We start from the raw sequence: 25,727 nt of genomic DNA, 5'->3' as shown, positions 1-25,727 counted from the left end.
TCGAAATACCACTCATCCAGTTGGCTTCTCGTGGGCTCCTCGGGCTGAGACCAGTCAATGCCGAGGTCGTCCACGGCCTTGGTGAGCAAGCGCATAAGCTCAGCGTCCGACCACCCGCTCCCGGATGCAGCAAGGGAAAGGCTGTCATCCTCTTCCTCCTCCGGTCCGCCGAACGAAACAGCAGCAGCCGCCATGCGAGGGGAGCTGTGCTGCTCGTCGACGAACAACACGGACGATGGCGAGGCACGCGGGGACATGCCCGGCGTGTGCTCGTCAGAACGCTCCGGTGGCCTCTGGTCGCGACGTTTTTTCTTCCGTGGCTCTAGAGGCTGGGAGCACGGGACGGGATCCGAGTCGAAGCTGGCGAGCCGAGCCCGAAGGGTCTGCAGCGCCAGCTCGTCGCACTCAGGGCAGCCGCCCTGGTTGAGTGCAGTCTGCGTGTGGTCTCGTCCGAGACATGACACGCAGATGATGTGCCGATCCTCGTCCGCGATGAAATCTCTGCACGAGGCGCAGGAACGAGACATTTGCAACAACGTCTCGTGCTCTTTTTGAATGTGAAAAACACAGTAAGGTAAGAAAGGATATAGTGCCGGATGGCGCAGCTGGAAGGCAGGCTGAAGGCGGAGAATCCGACGTCCTCAGGCCGCGTGTTCCGCTGGGTGCGTGTCGACGGCAGGCTTCGATCCAGAGCTCAACAATTGCAAGTCACTGAAGAAGAATTAATCTGACTGACCTTGCGAGAGTGGGTCTTATATACCCTAGGCTATGCAAATTCTGTTGCCCCTTGTGGCGGGAATTTGGAAGGACCTGATTGGTCCGTCCCGCCCCAACGTCTCGCTATAGGTTGCTGCAGTTAAAGCGGCACAGCCAATCAGCACGCAGCTGCTTCCTGCTGAGAGTTGTGCAGCTGCACTGCATATAAAAGGTATTTTTGGATAAAAATTTGCTTCAATATCTCGAGGAAAGGAATTCCCCCCATAGCGTTTTAGCAAAACGCAATACGAGAGTACTCTCGTAAGGGAACCAGGGTGCAATATGTCTATGACGGTTCTTCAGCACGTGTAGCCTACATAACAAAATTAAAGATTTACATTTATGAATGCGTCAGATGATTTTATCCAAAGAGGTTTAAATTGCATTTAAGGTATAGCCTACATTCAAATCAGTTTGCATCCCTTGGAATAGATCCACTCGCGTGCGTGCATGCTCGCTTGTTTAACTGATGATGAGAATGTGTGTATACTTCTGTCTGTCAGCATCTGCCTGTTTGTGCGCGTGCGCTGTCAAAGCCGAGCAGCTCTCCAACAGCCATGTTGAGTCTGAGGCAGAAATGACTCAATATCCCAGTGAAATACGGATATATATCCCCACGACAGGCTGGACATAAGTGTGTCATCAAACAGGTAAATGTGTTTGTGTAATGCGATAGTGAAGAACACTAGTAGTTCTGGTATGAGGAAGACGGCAGTTACTCATGGAATGTGTAGAGATTAACTCATCACACATTTATTACACTGTGCTTCAGATATGTGTTTGTATCAATGCTATAACACATGATATGATCATTGAGTATTCGATGCATGACATCTCTTATAACCAGTGAATCACATGCCAACAGCATGGTAATAATAGTATGGCAAGCCGCTTTAACATCTAATCAGTTGCATTATATTTTAAGTGTAAAAAATAATTTACTTTTCTCTTGTAAAAATGCTACTATGTTTGCCATAGTAAAAACTTTTATTCAAATGCTAAATATCACTTTAAGCTAAACATCATATGAATAATTGAACAAAGTAAATCAAAGCACAATTATACTATTCAGACTTTGAAACTTGGTCGTAATTTAGGTAGGGCAGATTCTGGGTATTAGCGCTAGTTTATGATTAACTAGGGACGTAACAATTCACTCAACTCACAATGGGATATACATGATTTACAATACTAATTTCACAATACGATTTTCTCACAATTATTTTTAACAAAATTAGATTTAAGACAAATTATAAAATAAAAGTGTCCTTTTATTTCTCAGACAAAATTCAGCATATTTCTTTGTAAAATGTAAATATGTATAAATGTCAAATAATAACTCCATTGAAATGTTAAAACAAATCCTCAAAAAGTCCCTCAAGGAGATCTTCCAAATAGGGCTGGGCGATATATATCGTGAGATTGTTATGCGCTTCTCATCAGTAAAGCCGGTTAATTGATTAGTAGTAAAACGCCTTCACCTGCTTTCAGATGGAGCGGCATTTACTACAAAGCTAAAACTCCAGCGTTAAATTAAGAAAGAAGTTAGAGAAGTTAATGAGATAATTAAGTGATTAATTTAGTGATGATTGATCATTATTGAAGACACCTGATGATAACAAGCAGAATCTCTGAAGGAGAAAATCTCAAATTGTAAGCCACCGTTATGGGGATGGGTGTTTGGTTTAGTTGGGCTCTTGACCCTTATGTTATTAACTTTAGATTTTGTTTGTCTGCTGTTATTGATTTATAACAGTCAAATTAACAATGAAAAGTGTGATCTGATAGAGTGGGCTATGTTTGGACATAATCATGCTGTGATCAGAAAAATGAAACTTTTTGAGATAGTTTGGTTTTAATTGTTAGCAGCAGCGTTGTAATTTTACAGTAGGTGATTATCATTTTTTCTTATAATCCAAAATATTTAATAAACATTGTTCTGATCAAAAGACTTTCAAATAAATTAATTTAGAAACACAGACATCAATAATCAGCCTGTGAGTCTCAACAATGGTGACAATAATAAAGCATGTTGCAGTGGCTACCACCAATCACAACTCATTAATGGCTCCCATCATGCATTGCGGTATGAATAAATTATGATCTGAATTGTCTATGTAATTTACTTTTCCTAATTGAATATTCTGCTCGTCACCATTGTTGAGATGCATAGACTGAATCTTGACGTCTGTGTGTGCCTAAAAGAAAGACTTTTTTTAAAAAACAACTTTTAAGAAATCCTTTATATTATATCATAAATTTTGTATATTTATTCAGAATCAAAGTTATGCTGTAAACAACAACATAAATCAAAAACATAGTTCAAATGATGATTGTCATAATATAACAAACAGATCACTTTTTATCTTTGTTCTTCTGGCAGTTATAACTCAGATACAGCAGCCAGACGAAATCTAAAGTTAATAACATAAGGGTCAAGAGCCCAACTAAAGCAAACACCCATCCCCATAACGGTGGCTTACAATTTGAGATTTTCTCCTTCAGAGATTCTGCTTGTTCTCATCAGGTGTCTTCAATAATGATCAATCATCACTAAATTAATCACTTAATTATCTCATTACCTTCAACACTCTTGAGTGGACTCATATACACTCCCAGGAGTGTTAATTTAACACTGGAGTTTTTGCTGTGTACAAAGAGCCGTAGTTAACTGACAAGCTGAGCCATATCGCATTAATTATCGCTGGCGATACGTCCTCGATATTAATGCGATATGGCTCAGCTTGTCAGTTAACTACGGCTCTTTGTAGTAAATGCCGCTCCATCTGAAAGCAGGTGAAGGCGATTTACTACTAATCAATTAACCTGCTTTACTGATGAGATGCGCATAACAATCTCACGATATATATCGCCCAGCCCTACTTCCAAATGGTGTTTTCTTGGGAGGAGGTTGTTTCAGCTTCTTCACCCTCATCCTGCACTGAGGAATCACAGAAATAAAAAGACTAGGTCAAATTTAAGTACAACAGTGACAGAGGTTTCACATTTTTATAAAGGCAAGCTTTTAATTATAATTTGTATCATTACACTTGCAAGAGTTTGAAAAACAGAACACATTTAGATAAATATGCCATAATAATCAAATTATAGAAAAAAAATTAATGTACACATTTAGAGAAAGAGATCAAATAAAATACACACAACACCTGGTTCTAAAACAGCACAGATTTAGACTTCAGTCTGTCGAATACATCCTCGCGCTGGTCTTTCTCTTGATGAGGAAGAGCCTGGAATCCATTTACTACGGCAGAATCAGCCTATCTTGGCCCTCGATGGCGCGCTCGATGGCGCGAGTGGGGCTGCAAATCCACTGGTCAGTGTGGTTTGGCCGATCAGTCCCAAAGAATCCACAGTGAAATGTAGGGAATACAAATAAATAATGCTCGACTAAGACATTCACATTGTTAAAATAAATAAGCACATTCCTAGCATTAGGATCCTCTCCTCGTCATCTCACTAACACTCCAGTGGGTGGGGCCAAAGTTGTGCTGCTGAAGTGGGCGTCGATCTTAACCATCTATTATAGGCTCATTGCACAAAAGTCGTTCTCTGGGCTTGGTTATAATAAAAGCTGTTTTTGGACTAACAAGGAAGTTTTCAGGTTCTGAAACTTACAGGAAATTCTTATAGTATGATGATGACCTCTTATATGTCAAAAGCTCAAGAAAAATTTAATTTCTCAATTCATGACCCCTTTAAGTTTAATTTTTTAACTTATTCAAACAGAAACCTAATTAAGTCATGCAAAGCTTTGCTGCACAGATGGCACACATTAGGTGCAAAAATTATCAAATGTCTCAAACCCTGATCATGTTTCATAATCATTTATATACTGTAACTGTATATTTAGTGAATTATCTTAAATAGTATCCTCCTGACAAAATCTCAGATTTTCCACTTCATTTATTTTTCTCCCACAGACATCCAGAGGTGCTTCCATCTTCTGTGGCCTTCAGCACAACTGTTTGTGTTTTCCCATCTGATATTTAATTCGCAACGTAGTAAACAGTGTCAAACTGTGTGTCATGTCAGGACCTGTGCCGAGTCGCGCCAGAGTCTACACTGAGGTGAACACACACCGGCCCAGAGAATACTGGGACTATGAATCTCATGTCATTGAGTGGGGGTATGTATTACTAAATATAGTGTATATATACAGTTGCAAGTAAAAGTATGTGAACCACAATCATTTTAACAAAATGCATGTTATTTTTTTATTTAGTACTGACCTGAATAAGATATTTTATATAAAAGATGTTTACAGTCCACAAGTACCCTTGATTTTTAATACCATGTGTCGTTCCCTGGATGATCCACAGCTATTTGTGTGTTTTGTGATCTTAAGTTCTTCAGAAAAATCCTCCAGGTCCTGCCCATTCTTCAGTTTTCCAGCATCTTTTGCATATTTGAACCGTTTCCAGCAGTGACTATGATTTTGAGATCTGAGGACGATTGAGGGACTCAAACACCACTATTAAAAAAGGTTCAAACGTTCACTGACACTCCAAAAGGAAACACAACGCATTAAGAGCAGGGGGTGAAAACCTTTGACTTTGAAGATCAGAGTAAATTGTGCTTAATTTGTCTTCCGGGAAACATGTAAGTATCTTCTGTTGCTTCCGACGGGCAGTACTAAATGAAAAAATATATATATTTAAACAAAATAAGAGACATTTTTAGTTCAGGATATTCATCCTGTTTTCACCCCCTGGCTCTTAATGCGTCGTGTTTCCTTCTGGAGCATCAGTGAATGTTTGAACCTTTTTTAATAGTTTTTAATAGTGTTTAAGTCCCTCAATCGTCCTCAGATCTCAAAATCAAACGGTCACCGCTGGAAAGGGTTCGAATATGCTGGAAAACTGAAGAATGTACAGGACCTAGAGGATTTTTCTGGAGAACTCAAGAGACTCAAGAACAAACATCACAAAACACACACACAGCCGTGGATCATCGGGGAACAACACACAGTAATGAGAATCAATGGTTCATTAACTTTTGAATGGGGTCATTTTAATAAACGCAGCTATTTTTTTGTCTTGTGGACTTTATGTAAACATCTTTTATGTGAAATATCTTATTCAGAACAGTACTAAATAAAAAATAACAGGCATTTTGTATGATCGCTCTTATTTTGTTAAAATGATTCAAATTTTTACAGATTCTGCAAGTGGTTCACATACTTGAGGTGCATCTCAATAAATTTGAATGTTGTGGAAAAGTTCATTTATTTCAGTAATTCAACTTAAAAGGCAACACTAATATATAGGCTCATTGCATGCGAAGTGAGATATTTCAAGCCTTTATTTGTTATAATTTTGATGATTATGGCTTACAGCTTATGAAAACTTATGAAAACCCCAAATTCAAAATCTCAAAAAATTATTCTAAAAAATTGAAAGGAAAGGTTCAGTATTGTAGGCTCAAAGTTTCACACTCTAATCATCTAATTAATCCAAAACATCTGCAAAAGGTTCCTGAGCCTTTAAATGGTCTCTCAGTCTGGTTCAGTAGTATTCACAGTCATGAGGAAGACTGCTGACGTGACAGCATAAGGATCATAAGGAGTGGACTGAGGCTGGAGTTACTGCATCAAGAGCCACCACACACAGACGGATACTGGACATGGGCCTCAAATGTCTTCAGAAGTGTCTTTCCTGGGCTAAAGATATAAAGAACTGAGCTGCGTCCGAAATCGAATACTTCTCTACTATATAGTATGCGAAAAACAGTAGGGGAGCGCGGGCACAACCTATAGCGGGGGTTAGTTGTAACACGCATGTTTTAACCCTTTCCACACATGCCAGAATGACGAAACTTAGTGTATTTACTTAGCCTGACGTCGTCATACTCAATTCTAATCAGAATTTGAGTCTGATACTGCTCCGTTGGGCTGTGATTATGGGGCGTGTTTCAACCGAGCCAGGAAAGACCTCAATTGGATAGACCTACAACCAATCCGAGCAACGGAGCGACGCATAACGTTATTTGCCAAGTCCGCGGGTTGTTTATCATGTCCGCGGGTTGAAGCGACCCCAATTATGTGATATACAGACCCAGGAATGCGAATTTTAGCTGCCAGCCCTGCCAAAATAACACATTTTACCCGCCAAATGCCATTTTGTTTCCCGGAGAACCCCCCCCGGAAAGCTATTGGGCTTGTTTTTGGCTAGTTTTGAGTAGCAATTGGGCGTGTTTTGTTGTAAAAACTTGGCAACCCTGTCTACACGCACGCTGGAATACATTACTTTAGAAGAAAAAGATGAGTGTAAACGATCTTTGCCGGTGTTGTAAAAAAAGAATTTAAGGATACACAGAGTACTTATCAACACGATCATCATTACTGAGAGAAATAGTAAAGGTGAATGCATATATACGAACAAGTTCTCCGTTTAGGATTAGAACAAATTCAACCCAAGCGCCTTTGATGACGTGGATGATTGCGTTACTGTTTATCATCTGTCCATCATCGTCTAAAGCCCGCCCTGATAATTTCATTGGTCCGAACAGTTTCTGTTCGGGCATAATTACTTCTCTATGGAGAAAGTCCAGACCGAACTGCCCGAGCACAATTGTTGTGGGCGGGGCTAAGTTCGGCTGGCATCCAGGCTAGTATTTACTAGTTGCCATATCAACATTATTTAGAGGAAAAAATAGTGCCAAAATTAAATAATCTCTGGAAGATATTACTGAACATGTATTTAACCATAGCAAAAGTAAATTTCCTACTTAAGTTCAGTTTTCGTCTCTGTTTTTTGTGTTTATTTAAAAGAAGACAAATCCGATATTATTTTAATCTTATATCTGTTATTTAACAGTTGAGATCGTTCTTTAATGTTGATCTAACCAGCAGAAGACACAAGCCGCGATTTAAATCCCAGTTTTGCAGGTGGGGTGCGTTGTAGCACTGCGTTACAATGAGCCCCTATTAGAAATATGCCATTATTTTCTCTACTTTTATGAATTCTTCTGAGAAACCATGAGAAAAGGGTGAATAATGACTGAGAGTTAATGTTCAGAAATGATTCATTACTATTATGTTTTGAACTATGCTGTATAGCTGTATTTAGGGATGTGTTTGCAGTCAAACTCAAAAATGCCTATATTTTTAATGATTAAAAAAATGCCATTATTTTATTTAAAAAAGTTAATAATTGTATTTTGTTGACAAAATATTTTAGTTTGTCTTGTTTATTTTTTTTTATTATATCAGGTAAATTTTTAAGCTGTTATTTGGTCATGTTACATTGTGCCCCACCCCACCACGGGGCATGTTGTCACATTTCACTTCCATTCTTTCGGGGTAAATCAAGAAAAAAGTATAGACTGTATTAATGAAACAAAACCACATAATTGTACTAGACATGTGTGCAATTAATGTGGGAAACAATAAATACTCTGAACCCCAAGTGGATTTACACAAACTGAGAAAGTCAAAAAGCGTTAGGTTGTGCCCCGCTCTCCCAGCTATGCCAACAGAGTAGTATGTCCGAATTCATAGTATTCGAAAAACAGTCTGCGAAAAGTACCTGGATGACCTACTACTTCCGGCGAGATCCTGAAGTGCGCATACGATGGACACTTTACTATCCCATGAGGCCACGGAAGACGATTTATGAATGGAGGTGAAGGGACGCAACTGACGCTGGTAGGTCACATGATCATGACAACATGGCGGATGTAGTACGTCCGGATTACATTCATTCATACTATATAGAACATATTTTTTAACGGTCGCGAAGTTCGTTCAAATTCAAATGTAGTACCTACTCATATAGTACGCGATTTCGGACGCAGCCCTGGTCTGTTGCTCAGTGGCCCAGTCCTCTCTTCTGATGAGAGCAAATTTTGCATCTCATTTGGAGACCAAGGTCCCAGAGTCTGGAGGAAGAATGGAGAGGCACACAATCCAAAATGCTTGAAGTCCAGTGTGAAGTTTCCACAGTCTGTGTTGGTTTGGGGAGCCATGTCATCGGCTGGTGTTGGTCCACTGTGCTTTATTAAGTCCAGAGTCAACCAGGACATTTTAGAGCACTTCATGCTTCCTTCAGCAGACAAGCTTTATGGAGATGCTGACTTCATTTCTGTCATTTTCTTCAATTACTGAAATAAATGAACTTTTCCACGACATTTTAATTTATTGAGATGCATCTGTATATTGGTTTGCTGTAATTGCAAGATTGAGATTGCAGTGTTATTGCAGTGGCAAACACAATCACTTTCCATGGTTTCTTAAGTTCATGTTGTGTTTGAGTTGTTACATTTTTCCCTTGTGGCGAAGCTTCTAGATTCAGCATTCTACCAGAAAGAGGCCGTTATCAGAGGCTCTGCACACACATTTAGTTTTTTCCTCTTCAGTTTTCCTGCTAAAGCCATTTTGCTTTTAGAAGAGATCTTTTGACTTTGGTTTTGAGTTTCGTTTTGTTCTCCAGGGTTCCTACGCAGTTTGGATAAGTATGGAAAGGTATGGAATATGATTTGAGTAATCTCCATGTCTGGAAAAGTATGGAAAAAAGAAAGTAGTGTATGGAAAAATATTTGCATTTCCAGACTATTGCCCCTATTTAGTTTTCTATAATAGAAAATTAAGAATTTAAGGAAAATAAATGCATCATAGAAGAAGTGTGTTTTCATGGCAGTTGTTTAGTGATTCTTAAGTGATTGTTAAACACTAAATTAACTCAAAATGCACTTTTTCATTATGCAAAAATGCATGTTTTAAGCCCGATATTCTTAGCACTATTACAGAGCCTCTAAAAGGACCTTTGCAAAACAAAAAAAAATCACAGACTTTTGTGTGTGCATGAGAAATCATTACACTTAGCATAAAGGACAATACACACTGAGCCACCAATTGCACCATCAGCCCATTTCGCGGTGTGGTTTCTTGGCCACCACAGAGTAAGCATTAAAGGGTAACTAAACCCCTGCTCAGAGCTTAACTGTGGGAGGGTAGGGTGAACTGTCTGTAGACACAAACCCGGAGCCTTATCAATGCGAGCCGCTGGCTCAAACTGCGTTAACTCCCGATGCAGACGATGCTAGTGAAGCAGCAGCGCAAGAGAACTGACCTAATCTATCTGCGTCCGCGGCAACCACTTGCGTGTCAGGGTTTGAAAGCGCGTCTCATGTATGAAAATTGTCTGTACACATGACGGGCAGCAATAATATCGCAAGAAAAGCCTGACGTGTACTGACAACTGCATTATTTAACCGTATTTTCTTCAATACAATGTTAAAGCAAGTATCAGTGAGTTTCATTCATAATGTTTCTACTTCATGTAATATGACAGTTCATACTGGAGTGAAGTTCTCATCATGTGATTGGGGGAAACATTTCTGAGGGCGTGGTGAGCTCGTGTTAGGGGCGCGGATAGAGAGCCGTTGGAGGTACCATCCTACGTCACGATGTAACGCAACGTCCAATAGGAAAATTCAACTGCAGTAGCCACCGTTCAACCTTAAGAGGGCAGCACTTTGGCGGTTTTACACCATATTTTATAGAATTAAAACACTTTATACTCAAATGTCAAAACATTTACTCGAATCAATGAACAGCATTAATAAAGCCCCAGTATTACAGATCATTAACTAAAAAAAGTTGGTTTAGGGTTTAGTTACCCTTTAAAGCAGGGGTGTCCAACCCTGGTCCTGGAGAGCTACCACCCTGCAGATTTTAGCTCCAACCTCATTCAAACACACCTGAACCAGCTAATCATAGTGTTCAGGGTGATAGATAATTACAGACAGGTGTGTTGGAGCAGGGTTGGAACTGAAATCTGCTGGACGGTAGCTCTCCAGGAGCAGGGTTGGACACCACTGCTTTAAAGGGTTAGTTCAACCAAAAATGAAAATTCTGTCATTAATTACTTACCCTCATGTCGTTCGACACCCGTAAGACCTCCGTTCATCTTCGGAACACAAATTAAGATATTTTAGCTGAAATCCGATGGCTCGGAAGGGCCTCCATTGGCACAATGCACTTTACACTCTCAAGACCTGTAAAATGTACTAAAGACGTCATTACAATCCATCTCACTACAGTGCAGGTTCTACAATAACTTTATAAAGCAGCGAGAATAGTTTTTGTGCGCAAAGAAAACCTAAATAACGACTTATATAGTGATGACCGATTTCAAAACAATGCATCATGAAGCTTCGAAGCGGTATGAATCAGCGAGTCGAATCATGATTCGGATCGCGTGTCAAACTGCTGAAATACGTGACTTTGGCGATTCAAACCGCTAAATCGACTCACTGATTCATAACGCTTCGAAGCTTCATGATGCATTATTTTGAAATCGTCATCACTATATAAGTCGTTATTTAGGTTTTTTTTGCGCACAAAAACTATTCTCGCCGTTTTATAAAGTTATTGTAGATATCAAGCTAAAAATAAATCTATTTTAGATTTCAGCTAAAATATCTTAATTTGTGTTCCGAAGATGAACGGAGGTCTTACGGGTGTCGAACGACATGAGGTTAAGTAATTAATGACAAAATTTTCATTTTTGGGTGAACTAACCCTTTAAAGCAGACCTGAGGCCTTGAAATATTATGTACTGCTAGCCTGGTTAAAACCAGACCATTCTCAGTAGTGACTGAGTTATGGTCTGGCAAAGCTTCATAGACAAATCATTTCCAAAGGGGCGTCACCAACGGGGCGCTTAAAACAAATCGCTTAAAACAGCCGCGATAGCTGATAGTGATGTTCCACTGCTGCATCCATCTTTGTAGTCAGTGTACAAAATCTGCTTCACTGTCGCTGCGCTGTCGTCATCGTGTAAAGCCCGCCTCAACGTTTCTGATTGGTGCCTCGATTTCTGGGGCTTAGAAATGGGTTTGAATGGGCTCTTTGCCAGACTACTTGCAGAGCAAATCTAAATTTGCCGGAAGTTGTCTGGGTTTTCCCAGACTAATGTACTGCCCTAACAAAAGCCACATTTTGAACACTTTTTCACACTACCAGTATTTTTTATGGACCCTTGAAACTTATACCCTTGAACATATAGGACAATTCACACAGCCGTATTGTGCCATCAGCCCATTTCGTGTTGTGGTTTCTCTGCCGCCACAGAGGAAGCGTTAAATTTGACATTATGCCTTGATATTAGAGGTACTATTCAAAGGAAAGTCACATTTTGAGCAAATAGATCTCTATTAATTCATGTTCACCCAAGCTCTTATTTTCTACAGATGGCATTGATGCACAACAAAAAATATGTTATAGTATATATATATATAAAACTAGAAATTGAAATGTGTAAGCACGCAACAAATTCCTGTGTGCATGTGAATCATTTCTCAAGGGCATGCAAAAGTCTGTATTTTTTTAGGGATTCGAGAAAATAAATTAAAAAATCGCAGAGAAAATAGAACGATTTACAGATGACTGTACTATATACCAAATATAAAACGGTATGGATCATGTTAAAATATGGTCTGAAAATATGGAATTTTGAAATGGAAAATGTGTAGGAATCCTGTCTCAGACTTTCTTTAGACTGTTTTTCGAAGTTATTGGCTGATCACATTATTTTTCAGTTAAATTTGATCATATTAGTTATTAAAATTACTTTAATAACATTAAAAACTTGATCTGAATATATTTCCCAGCAATCAAGATGATTTTCAACTGGTCCGCAAGTTAGGCAGAGGAAAGTACAGCGAAGTGTTTGAAGCAATCAACATCACGAACAATGAGAAAGTAGTGGTGAAAATATTAAAGGTAAGAACAATTCCTCCTGAATCAGTGTTTGATGAAAATGGATGAATCAAGTACAAAAATAAAGGCTTTTGAAGCTATGCTTTTCTCAGGTGTCAGATATTAATGTGGCGTATGCACATGTCCACAGTTATTAGAGCATACACCGATCAGGCATAACATTATGACCACTGACAGATGAAGTGAATAACACTGATTATTTCTTCATCAAGGCACCTGTTAGTGGGGGGGATATGTTAAGCAGCAAGTGAACATTTTGTCCTCAAAGTTGATGTGTTAGAAGCAGGAAAAATGGAGGCATTCTGTTCATCACATCATTAAGATTTCTCTTTTTTTAGCCTGTGAAGAAGAAGAAGATAAAGCGTGAAATAAAGATTCTTGAGAACCTTCGAGGAGGACCGAATATCATCTCCCTTCTGGACATCGTCAAAGACCCAGTGGTCAGTATTCACAACATTTGCTTGTGTGTGATATTCGTAATACAAAAACAACCATCAAATTATACTATACCGACTTTGTAGTATTTATTTTGTTGTGATAAAACCCTTTTACTCATTGCAGTCCAGAACACCTGCCTTGGTTTTTGAACATGTGAACAACACAGACTTTAAGGTAAATCTCAATCTCAAATAACAATGTATTACTTAACAACAGCAACAAAACTGTTATGTAATTAGTTCGTTTTTTGCTTGTTTGTTTTTTATCAGCAACTGTATCAGACTCTGACAGACTATGACATTCGCTTCTACATGTTTGAGATTCTAAAGGTGAGAGATATGTGGCCTTAAACTCTTTAAAAAAAAATGTTCAGAAAAATGGGAATCGGGTCTCCTTTAGGACCCCGAGTGAAGCGGTTCACATACTTTTTCCAAGTGTTAAATGTCAAAATATTTGTCTAGATTAGACCCTATTCCTCGCCTGGGAACATGCAGAACCTCTGAAGCCCTTCCTTTGAAACTGCATTGATTTGGACCGTCAACCGTTGGTTCCCATTGAAGTCCATTATGTGGAGAAAAATCCTGAAATGTTTTCCTCAAAAAACTTAATTTCGTTTCCACTGTAGAAAGAAAGACATGAACATCTTGGATGAGATGGGGGTGAGGAAACTATAAGGAAATGTTCTTTTTGAAGTCAACTAATCCTTTAAAATGTTGCAAGATTTACTTCTGTTTTGGATAAAACTGAACGTGAACATTTCGCAACAAATAATTTGGCAGATATGTCGCCACAGGTATCCAGTGAGCCTGACATTATAAACTTAAGATATAAAATCAGTGATTTAAACACAGCTACTCAATATAAAGTTAAATTATGTAAATATAGTTTTCTATAATTGGACCCCACAAGTGTGTACATCAAGTACTATTTTGTTTTTGCATTGTTCTACCTGTATGTAATTCTGATTCCTTTAATAGCTTTGGAGGTTTTAATATGTCATGTTTTTCTGTGTCTGTAGGCGTTGGATTTCTGTCACAGTATGGGTATTATGCACAGAGATGTCAAACCACACAACATCATGATTGATCATGAGCACAGAAAGGTAACCCATGTTGACCAAACCATGTCAACACAGACTTGGTTTATAATATGCATATTCAGATAAGATACAACAACACCGTAGATTTTTGGAGTTACATTAGAAACAATTAAAGTTCAAGATAATGCAATGTAATACTAGAAAAGGAAAGTTGAGTGTAGGGAAAAGATTTGAAGACTTTTAATAAGCCACTAAAGTTTTGAGGTTAAGGAAGCTTGTTCCTACCACAAAAAAATACTTTTTTTCTCTCAAATTTTGTGTTTATATCACAATTCTGACAAATCTGACAGATAGACGGACATACAGACGGACGGACGGATGGATGGATGGATGGACGTACAGATAGACTGACGGATGGACAAAAAGATAGACAGATGGACGGATGGACAGACAGATGGACAGACAGACATATAGACAGACAGGCGGACTGACGGACAGACAGACATACGGACAAATAGACAGGTGGACAGACAGACAGACAGATAGATAGAGGGACACATAGACAGATAGACAGAAGGATGGACAGATAGACAGACAGACGGACGGATGGACGGAAGGACAGATAGACAGACGGATGGACAAAAAGATAGACAGACGGACGGAAGGACAGATAGACAGACGGACGGATGGATGGATGGACGGATAGACAGATGGACAGACAGACATATAGACAGACAGGCGGACTGACGGACAGACAGACATATGGACAGATAGACAGGTGGACAGACAGATAGAAAGACACATAGACAGATAGACAGACGGATGGACAGATAGACAGATACATAGACAGATAGACAGACAGACGGACGGATGGATGGAAGGACAGATAGACAGACGGACGGACAGATAGACAGACGGATGGATGGACGGACAGACAGATGGACAGACATTTACATTACATTTACATTTAGTCATTTAGCAGACGCTTTTATCCAAAGCGACTTACAAATGAGAGCAATAGAAGCAACTACAACAGTCAGAGGCTACAGTATGCAAGTGCTGTAACAAGTCTCAGTTAATCTAACACAGAACACACAGGATTTTTTTTTTTTTTTTTTTTTTTTTTTTTTTTTAAATAAATTAGACAGACAGAAAAATGAATAGAATGTCGGACAGACGGATAGACAGACGGACATATAGACAGACAGGCGGACTGACGGACAGACAGACAGACAAGTGGGCAGATAGACTGACAGACAGTTGTACAGACAGATAGAGAGACAGACAGACAGACGGACGGATAGGTAGATAGACAGATAGACAGACACATAGACAGACGGACGGACGGACGGACAGATAGACAGACACATAGACAGATAGACAGACAGAAAGATAGACAGACAGATGGGCAGATGGACAGATAGACAGACGGACAGATAGATAGACAGACGAACAGATAGACAGACACATAGATAGATAGATAGATAGATAGATAAGATAGATAGATAGATAGATAGATAGATAGATAGATAGATAGATAGATAGATAGATAGATAGATAGATAGATAGATAGATAGATAGATAGATAGATAGATAGATAGATAGATAGATAGATAGATAGATAGATAGATAGATAGATAGATAGATAGACGGACCGATAGAGAGACAGATGGACAGACAGACGGACAGACAGATGGAAGAACAGATTGACAGACAGACAGATAGTCAGACAGACGGACAGATAGACAGACAGACGGACCGATAGATAGACAGACGAACAGATAGACCGACAGACGGACAGACAGATAGGCAGACAGACAGACTGAAGGACAGACAGATGTCAAATGATGGTTGAATGCTGTGGTGTTTCAGTTGCGTCTCATTGACTGGGGACTGGCTGAATTCTATCACCCAGGACAGGAGTACAACATCAGAGTCGCCTCTCGCTACTTCAAAGGCCCAGAACTACTGATAGATTACCAGGTCAGACCTATTACCATTTGTGCGGATAACAATGTTCAAATGAGGAAAACATGTTGTATTTTGTTGTTAGTTTCACCATTCTGTAATAATATTTGACAATACTATTTGGTACAGTTTGGAATTGTTTTGCACAGAGGGGCATCTATTGATTACAAAGGCCTAGTATTAATTAGTCACCGCCCTGCAAAGACTTTCAGCCTGAGCTTGGCCAAAAAAAATATTGCAATTAGGCTTGCAAACGGGCTGAACATTTCTGGTAAATTTTCAGAAACTTTCCAAAAGCCCTGGAAAGTTTCCCAAAACTTCAGGTCTAATTGCAATCAAAGGCAGATTTTAGAAACCTGAACCATTTCTGTCATTCCAGATGTATGACTACAGTCTTGATATGTGGAGTCTTGGCTGTATGCTGGCCAGTATGATCTTTAGAAAGGAGCCGTTTTTCCATGGACATGATAACTATGACCAGGTGAATATCATCATCAGAGACTTCATAAATGAGAAGTTCAAGTGACAACTGTTTGATATTCTGGGTTGAATACAAGCTCAATCACAGTACTGGTGGCATAATGTTGATTTCCACAAAAAAAGCATAGCCATAAAACATAAACAATTGTTTGCGAGCGCCGTTGCGAGCAGCAGAAGCCTGTCTCCGCTTGTTTTACTGTGGTGGTGGTGATGGTAGGCTAAACGTTTAAACTAACATTGTGATGCTTGAAGTGTTTTATATCAATGGATTGTATTATAGGCAAGACAAGTCAAGTGTTGATTTGAGAGGCTAAATTGATCAAACATGTGGTTTGTCAACTCACTGTCGTCACTTTAAAAAACAAAAACTTTAATTTAACAAACAAAAGAATGCTTCAAACATTTTTATAAATTAACTTAAAGAAACTAAACGAAATATAACTACTTTGACATTAAAAACAAAACTGAACTATTTTAATGGCTGCAACAATGTGTCATAGGGAGGATAAAAAAAAAAAAAAAAACACGGGCTCCAGCCAGACTCGGGCCTAGAATTTTGAAAAGCTGTCGGACACGGCCTCACACGACGCTAGCCTCAACGTCTCAGGCCGGGCTAGGGCCTGGATTTGGGGCCTGTGCAAAGCTCTAATAGATGCCACCAAAATTTACACACCTGCACCTTTAAATGTGGAAAATAACTATGAGCAATACGTTTATGTACCTTAGTTAATGTTAGAAACGGACTCTTCTTGTAAAGTGTTACCATTTCATATAAATCCAAACAGTCATGCTTTAAAGGGTTAGTTCACCCAAAAATGAAAATTCTGTCATTAATTACTCACCCTCATGTCGTTCGACACCCGTAAGACCTCCATTCATATTCGGAACACAAATGAAGATATTTTTGTTGAAAGCTGATGCTGAGAAAGGCTTCAGATAGGCCTCCATTGGCATTCAGTACATTTACACTCACAAGACCCATAAAAGGCACTTAAAACGTTGTTACAAAGTCCATCTCACCACAGTGACTCTACAATAATTTTACGATGCGACGACAATAGTTTTTGTGCGCAAAAAAAAATCAAAATAACACCTTAATCCAACTTGTATTGTCTTCCGTGTGTGCCTCCACGACGCATGCGCGAGAATATGACGTAGCGGCGGGGTTCGGGAATCCATGAAATGCACACTTAAGCCCCATTTTGAGAACTACGCCGAGACTTAAAGCACGATCAATGTAGAATCCAACAGCTTAGACACGCGCGTCTTCCTCTGCTTGTAAACAAATCCCTTCTGGGTCATGTGTCCGAACGCCGGATCTGCGTCATATTCTCGCGCATGCGCCGTGGAGGCACACACGGAAGACATTACAAGTTGGATAAAGGTGTTATTTCGATTTTTTTTTGCGCACAAAAACTATTGTCGTCGCATCGTAAAATTACTGTAGAGCCACTGTGGTGAGATGGACTTTGTAACGACGTTTTAAGTGCCTTTTATGGGTCTTGGGAGTGTAAATGAACTGAATGCCAATGGAGGCCTTTCTCAGCCATCAGCTTTCAACAAAAATATCTTCATTTGTGTTCCGAATATGAACGGAGGTCTTACGGGTGTCGAACGACATGAGGGTGAGTAATTAATGACAGAATTTTCATTTTTGGGTGAACTAACCCTTTAAGATGGCCATCTTTAAATATATACATAAAGACCATAGCATTGAAATACGACACATATGTATATTGTATGTATACTCTCACACTTTATTTGCTTCTATTTTAAAACACTTGATTATCTGATCAAGATATGAAGAACTGAAATTGAATGCGTTTCTGATTTGTTTATATGTTTCTGTCGGCTGTATGACGACACAGTTTGCTTTCTCACGTCTCTAACTTTATATATACAACTTCACTGCATAACAACGGCATAAAAGCGACCAGCTGGATATAAACTAATGTGAATAGATAGTAACAATCGTGACATTAAACATTTGGGTCGGGCTTGCATGTGTTTTAGTCACACTGTTTTAACCTCTTGAGGTACTGCTAATGTTAGCGCACTCCAAACCTACTGCGGTTCTCCACTAATGCAGCATCGGGTCAACCAATCACTTTATTATGATATGAAAACATGTACGGTAGTGTACTCCATACATACCGTTTCATTGTCTGTTTTAAATCCGCATCTGAAGTGTCCCGCTCTGTGTAGCCTCACGTGTCAAAACAAACTCCACGAGGCATCAGTGATAGTCTTTATTTGACCTCTAGAGGCCGCTCTCGTGTAATTGGTTGCCGATTAATCTGCAAAACGGACCAATCGGTCAACCTCTGAAGATAACACAGGATTACCTGTTTACACGGGGTTTAGAATGATCCGTTCATGTTCAAGTGTGAAGTGTAATGGCCAGTTTTATCTCATTTGTGTATGATCACTAGTGCTTGAAAGTAAATGATTTCCATAAATTGTGTAGTGAATTCCAGCCTTAAAGGGATAGTTCAACCAAAAATGAAAATGATCCCATAATTTACTCACAATCAAGTCATCCTAGGTGTATATGACATTCTTCTTTCAGACGAATACAATCAGAGTTATATTAAACAAATGTCCTGGCTCTTCCAAGCTTTATAATGATAGTGAATGGCAGCCCAAAATTTGAAGCCCATAAAAGTGCATCTATCCATCTTATAACTGCTCCACAAGGCTACAGGGGGTTAATAAAGGCCTTCTGAAGCAAAGTGATGGGTTTGTGTAAGAAAAATATACATATTTAACACTTTATAAAGTAAAATATCTAGCTTCTGGTGGACCGCCTTCCATATTCAACTTACGACTAAAGTGTAGTGCCTCTCACGATTCAAAATGCTTACACTACGTCCGACATCATCGTCATGCCAGTTACGCTTTTTCCGTAAGCCCAAATTTTGGGCTGCCATTCACTGCCATTATAAAGCTGGGAAGAGCCAGGACACTTTTTAATATAACTCTGATTGTGTTCATCTGAAAGAAGAATGTCATATACACCTAGGATGACTTGAGGGGGAGTAAATCATGGGTTAATTTTCATTTCTGGGTGAACTATCCCTTTAAGTAATATCATACACAGAATCATCTCATACTGTTACAGTTTCTTTGTTGTTATGCATACTTGTTATTGTTATTAATTAATATAATAAAAGCAATAACAATATGTTAGTGCAAGAACCTCTAAATACTGTAACATAAACGAATGCAGTTGTTGGTCGTTATTTTGGGATTCTTTTTGTAATCATTGTATTGACTGGATTAAATAGTGTTCCTGTTTGTTCATATTTCTTCAAAGCTGGTGAGAATTGCCAAAGTTCTTGGAACAGAAGATCTTTATGATTGCATTGATAAATACAACATTGAGCTGGAGCCTCGATTTAATGACATTCTGGGAAGGTGAGCCCTCGTTACACCTCTTTCATTCTTAACCTGCCATTGTTAGTATTGTCTTCTTTAAAGGGGTCATGAACTGCATTGTTTTAGAATGTTTCCTGGGGTGCATTTATAATGTTAGTATGATTTTTACATAAAAAAATTGTCATAAAAGGCATTTTTCCTACCCTGATTTTAGCCTCTGATTTGAACGTGCTGTTTGAAGGGGCGTGTCTGCTGTGATTGGCTGCTGCGAGACTTCAGTGTAAACGCCCACTGCTGTGATTGGCTGCTGTGAGACTTCATTGTAAACGCCCACTGCTGTGATTGGCTGCTGCGAGACTTCAGTGTAAACGCCCTCTGCTGTGATTGGCTGCTGTGAGACTTCAGTGTAAACGCCCACTGCTGTGATTGGCTGCTGTGAGACTTCAATGTAAACGCACACTGCTGTGATTGGCTGCTGCGAGACTTCAGTGTAAACGCCCACTGCTGTGATTGGCTGCTGTGAGACTTCAGTATAAACGCCCACTGCTGTGATTGGCTGACATCTTTGCACTTATCGTGAAAAGTGATTATAGCATTATATTTAGATCTATGGCATTATATGGCAGATGATGGCATGAAAGGTTGCAGTGATGATGATTGTAGCCGATCACACACATGTTGAGCGCATGAATGCAGGATCTCGTCATTGTAACTCGATTTCTGCACACTAACAAAAATCTGTTTGCAAAGCCTGCTCCGAAATTGCGACTTATTTCCCAAAGAATCCACAGTGAAATGTAGCGAATACAAATAAATAATGCTCAACTGGGACATTCACATTGTTAAAATAAATAAGCACATTCCTAACATTAAGATCCTTTGGAAGGTAATGTTATTTTTAGTCTGTTTGTCTCTCCTCGTCATCTCACTAACACTCCAGTGGGCGGGGCCAAAGTTGTGCTGCTGAAGTGGGCGTTGATCTTAACCATCTATTATAGGCTCATTGCACAATAAGTCGTTCTATGGGCTTGGTAACAATAAAAGCTGTTTTTGGACTAAAAAGGAAGTTTTCAGTTCTGAAACAGGATATTCTCATAGTATGATGACCTCTTATATGTCAAAAGATAAAGTTAATTTAATCTGATTTACATCTGCTTCATGTCAGACATTCCCGTAAGCGATGGGAGCGGTTCGTTCACAGTGAAAACCAACACTTGGTCAGCCCTGAAGCTCTTGACTTTCTGGACAAGTTGTTGCGTTACGACCATCAGAGCAGACTGACTGCGAGAGAGGCCATGGAGCACGCTTACTTCTGTGAGAACATCTGAATTATTACAGTAGTGCACTATTGAATTACTATGAAGAGAACATTTCATTCAGATATACTAATGAATACTAGTATGTTTTATTAATTCTAACATCTTGCCCCTTGCTTTAGTCCCTGTTGTGAAAGACCAGTCTCGCATGGCAGGATCTAATGTGCCGACAGCGAACACCGCAGTGAGCACTACCGCTATGATAACAGGTGATTTTAAATCATTATAATGATAATGGATCCCTTTTCACATTTCCTTGTTTCTCAGAAGAGGAGGTTCTATAGTGGTGAATGAGAGACTACATTAAATGTTTTTTTGGGTTCCCATTTGCTCAAATAGCAAAAGAAAACCACTACAATAGTGTTTTCACGACATTCAAAAAGAGAGAAACTCCCACAGCCGCTGTATTAGAAACACCCTCACAGCAGCGTTAATTCGTTTTTTTGTCATTTGATGCAAAGGTAATATAATACAAACTATAGTGTTATGAATGTACATACAGAACTTTTTTTTAATGCAAATATGAAAAATTTTGCTGGATTTACGATGCTGATGACCATTAAAACGCGTCATCACAGTCTGTGAAAAAGGTCCATGTTAATATGTTATAAATGAGTATTAAATGATAATATTATAATGATTGAAATCTGGATAGTTCCTTTACCCCTTAACTCTCACCCCCTTTTTGAGAATTCAAACTCAAATGATTGTAATTCAAGAATGCTTTGGAATATAGACCGAAGTTTGGTCTTGTTTTAAAGAACACTCAGCAGATTATTGCTGAAGTCCAAAAATTATAAAGTGTAATTACAAAAGTGTAAATCAAATGAACTGTACTAAATATTTTTTTATTTTATATAAAATATATTTTGCTAAATAATTTGTACTCTCAAATTACTATAAAATCAAAGACATATGTCTAACCAAGTTGTGTTCCAAATTTCAAGTTGTCACAAAAATGTAAGTTCCAAAAATAACCACCAGGTGTCACCCACATTCCATTGATTTCTGTAACAAATTAATAGATTTCTGTTTAAATGTCACTTTTATCAAAAAAGTCACCAAATACAACCACCAAAAAAACTCAGACCTTTCCGACGATATGTGTTTTGTCAACATTAGAAAAGGTTTTGAACAGTAGCAGTGTGTTTAAAATACATTTTGTAATGTAAAACTTAACACCGCCCACTTGGGGAGGAGCCCGCTAAAATAATTTAGAGTACTGTTTCCATAATTGGTTGGCGTTGTGTCATAGCTGGGGGCGTGGTGTGGGGGCGGAGTCAACTTGGGGGAAAACAGTCCATTCCCCACTATGTAAATGCATGGGGTTAACCCAGTTTAGCCGGTGTAGAATCATTTTTGCTGCTCGACAGAGCAAGATATATAGAAAAACTGAGCCGTATTGGGTCAGATTGTCCGTACAGTATCTGTGACTGATAAACGACCCAACGGAATCAATGGTCAGAGGTGTCATTTTCTCATCAAAATACATGCTCCACCGAACCCCATATAGGTATGACATGCCTACTTCATAAATCACCCAGTCTTTCCATGAAGACATTAATTCAGTGTTTCTGGATTTAATGGATTAAAAGTATGTATTGCATACATTTAACATTTTAAAATGATCATAAAATGTATCTTGTGCAATGAAATTGACATGTCAGTGTCACAATATTATTAGAATTACGACAATAGCAAAGTTTTTTTATTTACTTTGTTATAGCAACTGTCTTCATCAAAGACTGGGTGATTTATGAAGTAGCCTAGCCATTATGTCATGTAATATTTGTGGGAGCAGCTGCATTTTGACGAGAAAATGTACAAGTGTCGTAACGTTAATGTGACTATCAGCTTGAAGCACAAGTATGAGCCTGGCCCTTCCCATCACGAAATAAAGAAGACTTTTGTGGATATGTAATCGCTCATCGTGAAAAACTGCTTTAACGATAAATTGAGTCCCGTGACAAGTATGACTTTATTGCCATTTTGTTCAACAAAGTTTTGCAATTAATTACATCTTCACAATAATACCAGCATCATGTAGTGACATCAAATCAAATGTTTCATTGTAATGGAAGTATTGCACAGGCTTTAGGAATTGACGAACAGCTCCGTCTGTTTATTTGGCTTTATAAAACTTCAGATCAGGGCTTTTTAACTAACTAGAGGTGCAGAACGCCACATGGCAACTTCTCGGGACTGCATCAAGCAAAAATAAATCGTAATCATTACAAAGAGTAAAGATAAAGCGTCTAACAAGGTCTACGTGCATTCATTCTAATGGCTTGTTTTCCCCGAATATGACGATTTGTGGGCGTTCCCAGTAATGCGGACCAAGTCTATGTTAAAGGGCATATTGCAGGTTAAATTTTTTTTTTAGATTAATATATAACCTTGTATGAAAATACCATATGAAAAGGTAATGCAGGATTTAAAATGTTTTAAAAAGACATAAGAGCACAAATTTAGTAGATAAAGTGGCCGTTTCGTTGGCCGCTTGGAAAAAGGTTTTTTTTTTTCAACATCGCGTCATATTACGTCACGAGAGGGAGTCGCTGGCCGAGCTCTGCGTTGGCTCAGTGCAGAATAGGTTGGTATTCAGTAGAGTCTGTGTATTTTATTTATATCCTCTAATCGTTGTTCTGTCTAATCCTGGTCTGTCCCTAATTGTGTGTCATAATTGTATGGCTGTGGTCTGCCATATGAGTATTAATAAACATTTATAATGTCCTCAGCGTCCGACCAGTCATTGCGTTTCATTGTTTTCCTATCGCTGAGATTCTCCGCACTCCCTCTCGTTATGTCACGTCCGGTTTTGGCATTTTTAGATGCGGAAGTAAAATGTTCTCACAAAAACGACTCCAAAAGCCATAATAGCGTATTTTAAAGTATATTTTAAAGAAAATCTAGTTCCTACATTATTTTTCTAAACATTGACTCACTGGAGTCTCTAACCTGCAATATGCCCTTTAATGCAACGTCCATTACTGTTTTCACAGGATGATTTTTGAGTCTAAGCCTTCAAGCGTAATACACATGTGCATGACATCTCCGTTTTCACAAATTCATGTTTTTTGTAGTTTAACGCTAACGATAACGCTATCGTTTTCAAAAACTTGCACTTTGAAACTTGTTTTCAAATGTTTGAGTTTTCAAGCCCCCAAAACGGTGTTGTTGTGTTAATGAACATCCTAAACATTTCAAACGTTTTTAGTTTTCGTCTAAACGACCGCTAAAACTTTGTGTCTGTAATTGGGTCTGCCCACAGATCTTCAGTTTTAAACGTTTGGGGTCAATACATTTATATGTATGTATATATATATATATATATATATATATATATACAGTTCTGGAAAACATTAAGAGATCGCTTGACATTGATTTTTCATAGCCTCTTAATTTTTTCCAGAACTGTGTATATATATATATATATATATATATATATATATATATATATATATATATATGGTTTATAAATGGTGTGTATATATGGTTTCTCTGTCTTTCTTTTTTTGATGTAATGTTTATTTAACCAGAAATATGTGACAAGATTAAGTGTAACTGGGGCATGAATTTACAACTTTGATCACAGAAATAAATTACATTTTACAATATATTCACATAGAAAAGTCATTTTAAATTGTAATAATATTTCACAATATTACAGTTTTTTATTGTATTTTTGATCAAATAAATGCAGCCTTGATGAGCATTAGAGACTTCTTTTGAATGCTAGTACATCTTGTCTGACATCTGTACAACAATATAACTTTTGCATGCATCACAGCTCACATGTGCAACGTACTGCTGGTGTCACTCGAGGGTTTGAGATTCCTCTTTTCCCCTGTGTTTGATCAGGAATCGCTGCACTTCCGGCCTCTACAGCTCTAGGGCCCCTTACCGGTTCGCCCATTCTCATGGCTCCCAGCAGCCTCAACACTCCAGTGCCTGCAGCCACAGGAGCCGCCCAGTGATGTCCCCGTCCCCGTCCATCCACACCAACCCCGAGGCTCTTTGGGACTGTTAGCTAGAGCTCTTCATCATCACCCCACTCAGAGCAGCATGAGTTTACCTGAAACTGAATGCACTTCATCATGAGACGTTCACCTTAATGCGTTTAGCTCAGGCAAAGGTTTGAGAGCTTATCCTGAAAAAGAGAAACATCCTGTGTGATATTGCATACATTGTCGTGCCATTAAAAAGCTTAGCTTTACTTAAAAACGGAGCGTTCGGAGCAAGTGAAGCGCAGTATTTCTCTTCTCTGGAGTGTGAAACGATACTGCCGTTATACAGCTGTGGCCGTAGTTTGGTGCTGTTTACTGTAGCTCACATCAGGTCACGTCAGTCGCGTTTACTCAACACAAAGTAGTGTCTTCAGCTCCTCTCACTGTGGAAAATGGCAATGCCGTGGCATATTTTATTTTTGTATAAATACAGCAATCCATAACTTCCCTATCCCACAATCCAGTAATAAAGAATCACTGCTCATCCAGTCTTTGTACTTGCTTCATTTGACTGAACTATGGGAATTTTTCAATGGTGCCCCACAACTGTTTGGTTACAAACATTCTTCTAAATATCTTCTTTTGTGTTTAGCAGAACAAAG

General features: G+C 38.8%; 1 protein-coding gene across 1 annotated transcript; it reads left to right on the top strand.

The window, feature by feature from the left end:
- Window positions 1-1,272: 1,272 nt before the first annotated feature.
- csnk2a4 (casein kinase 2, alpha 4 polypeptide) lies at window positions 1,273-25,616 on the top strand. The gene is made up of 13 exons (XM_079843721.1): window positions 1,273-1,406; window positions 4,698-4,903; window positions 12,391-12,502; window positions 12,838-12,939; window positions 13,061-13,111; window positions 13,207-13,266; window positions 13,956-14,039; window positions 15,849-15,959; window positions 16,324-16,425; window positions 19,741-19,841; window positions 20,968-21,116; window positions 21,241-21,327; window positions 24,980-25,616. The coding sequence occupies exons 2-13, from the start codon at window positions 4,803-4,805 to the stop codon at window positions 25,093-25,095; spliced, it is 1,176 nt and encodes a 391-aa protein (XP_079699847.1). The 5' UTR covers window positions 1,273-1,406; window positions 4,698-4,802; the 3' UTR covers window positions 25,096-25,616.
- The last annotated feature ends 111 nt before the right edge of the window (window positions 25,617-25,727 follow it).

The sequence above is a fragment of the Gobio gobio genome (genome assembly GCF_949357685.1).
Source record: "Gobio gobio genome assembly, chromosome: 19".
NCBI lineage: Eukaryota > Metazoa > Chordata > Actinopteri > Cypriniformes > Gobionidae > Gobio > Gobio gobio.
This window is presented reverse-complemented; position numbering and strand designations above follow the sequence as displayed.

What these genes read in the sequence shown, in the direction of transcription:
- csnk2a4 (XM_079843721.1), top strand. Translation starts at nt 4,803, where the DNA reads ATGTCAGGACCTGTGCCGAGTCGCGCCAGAGTCTACACTGAGGTGAAC. An exon ending in ACATCGTCAAAGACCCAGTG is followed by an intron (nt 12,940 to 13,060) that starts GTCAGTATTCAC and finishes TACTCATTGCAG; the next exon opens with TCCAGAACACCTGCCTTGGT. An exon ending in ACATGTTTGAGATTCTAAAG is followed by an intron (nt 13,267 to 13,955) that starts GTGAGAGATATG and finishes CTGTGTCTGTAG; the next exon opens with GCGTTGGATTTCTGTCACAG.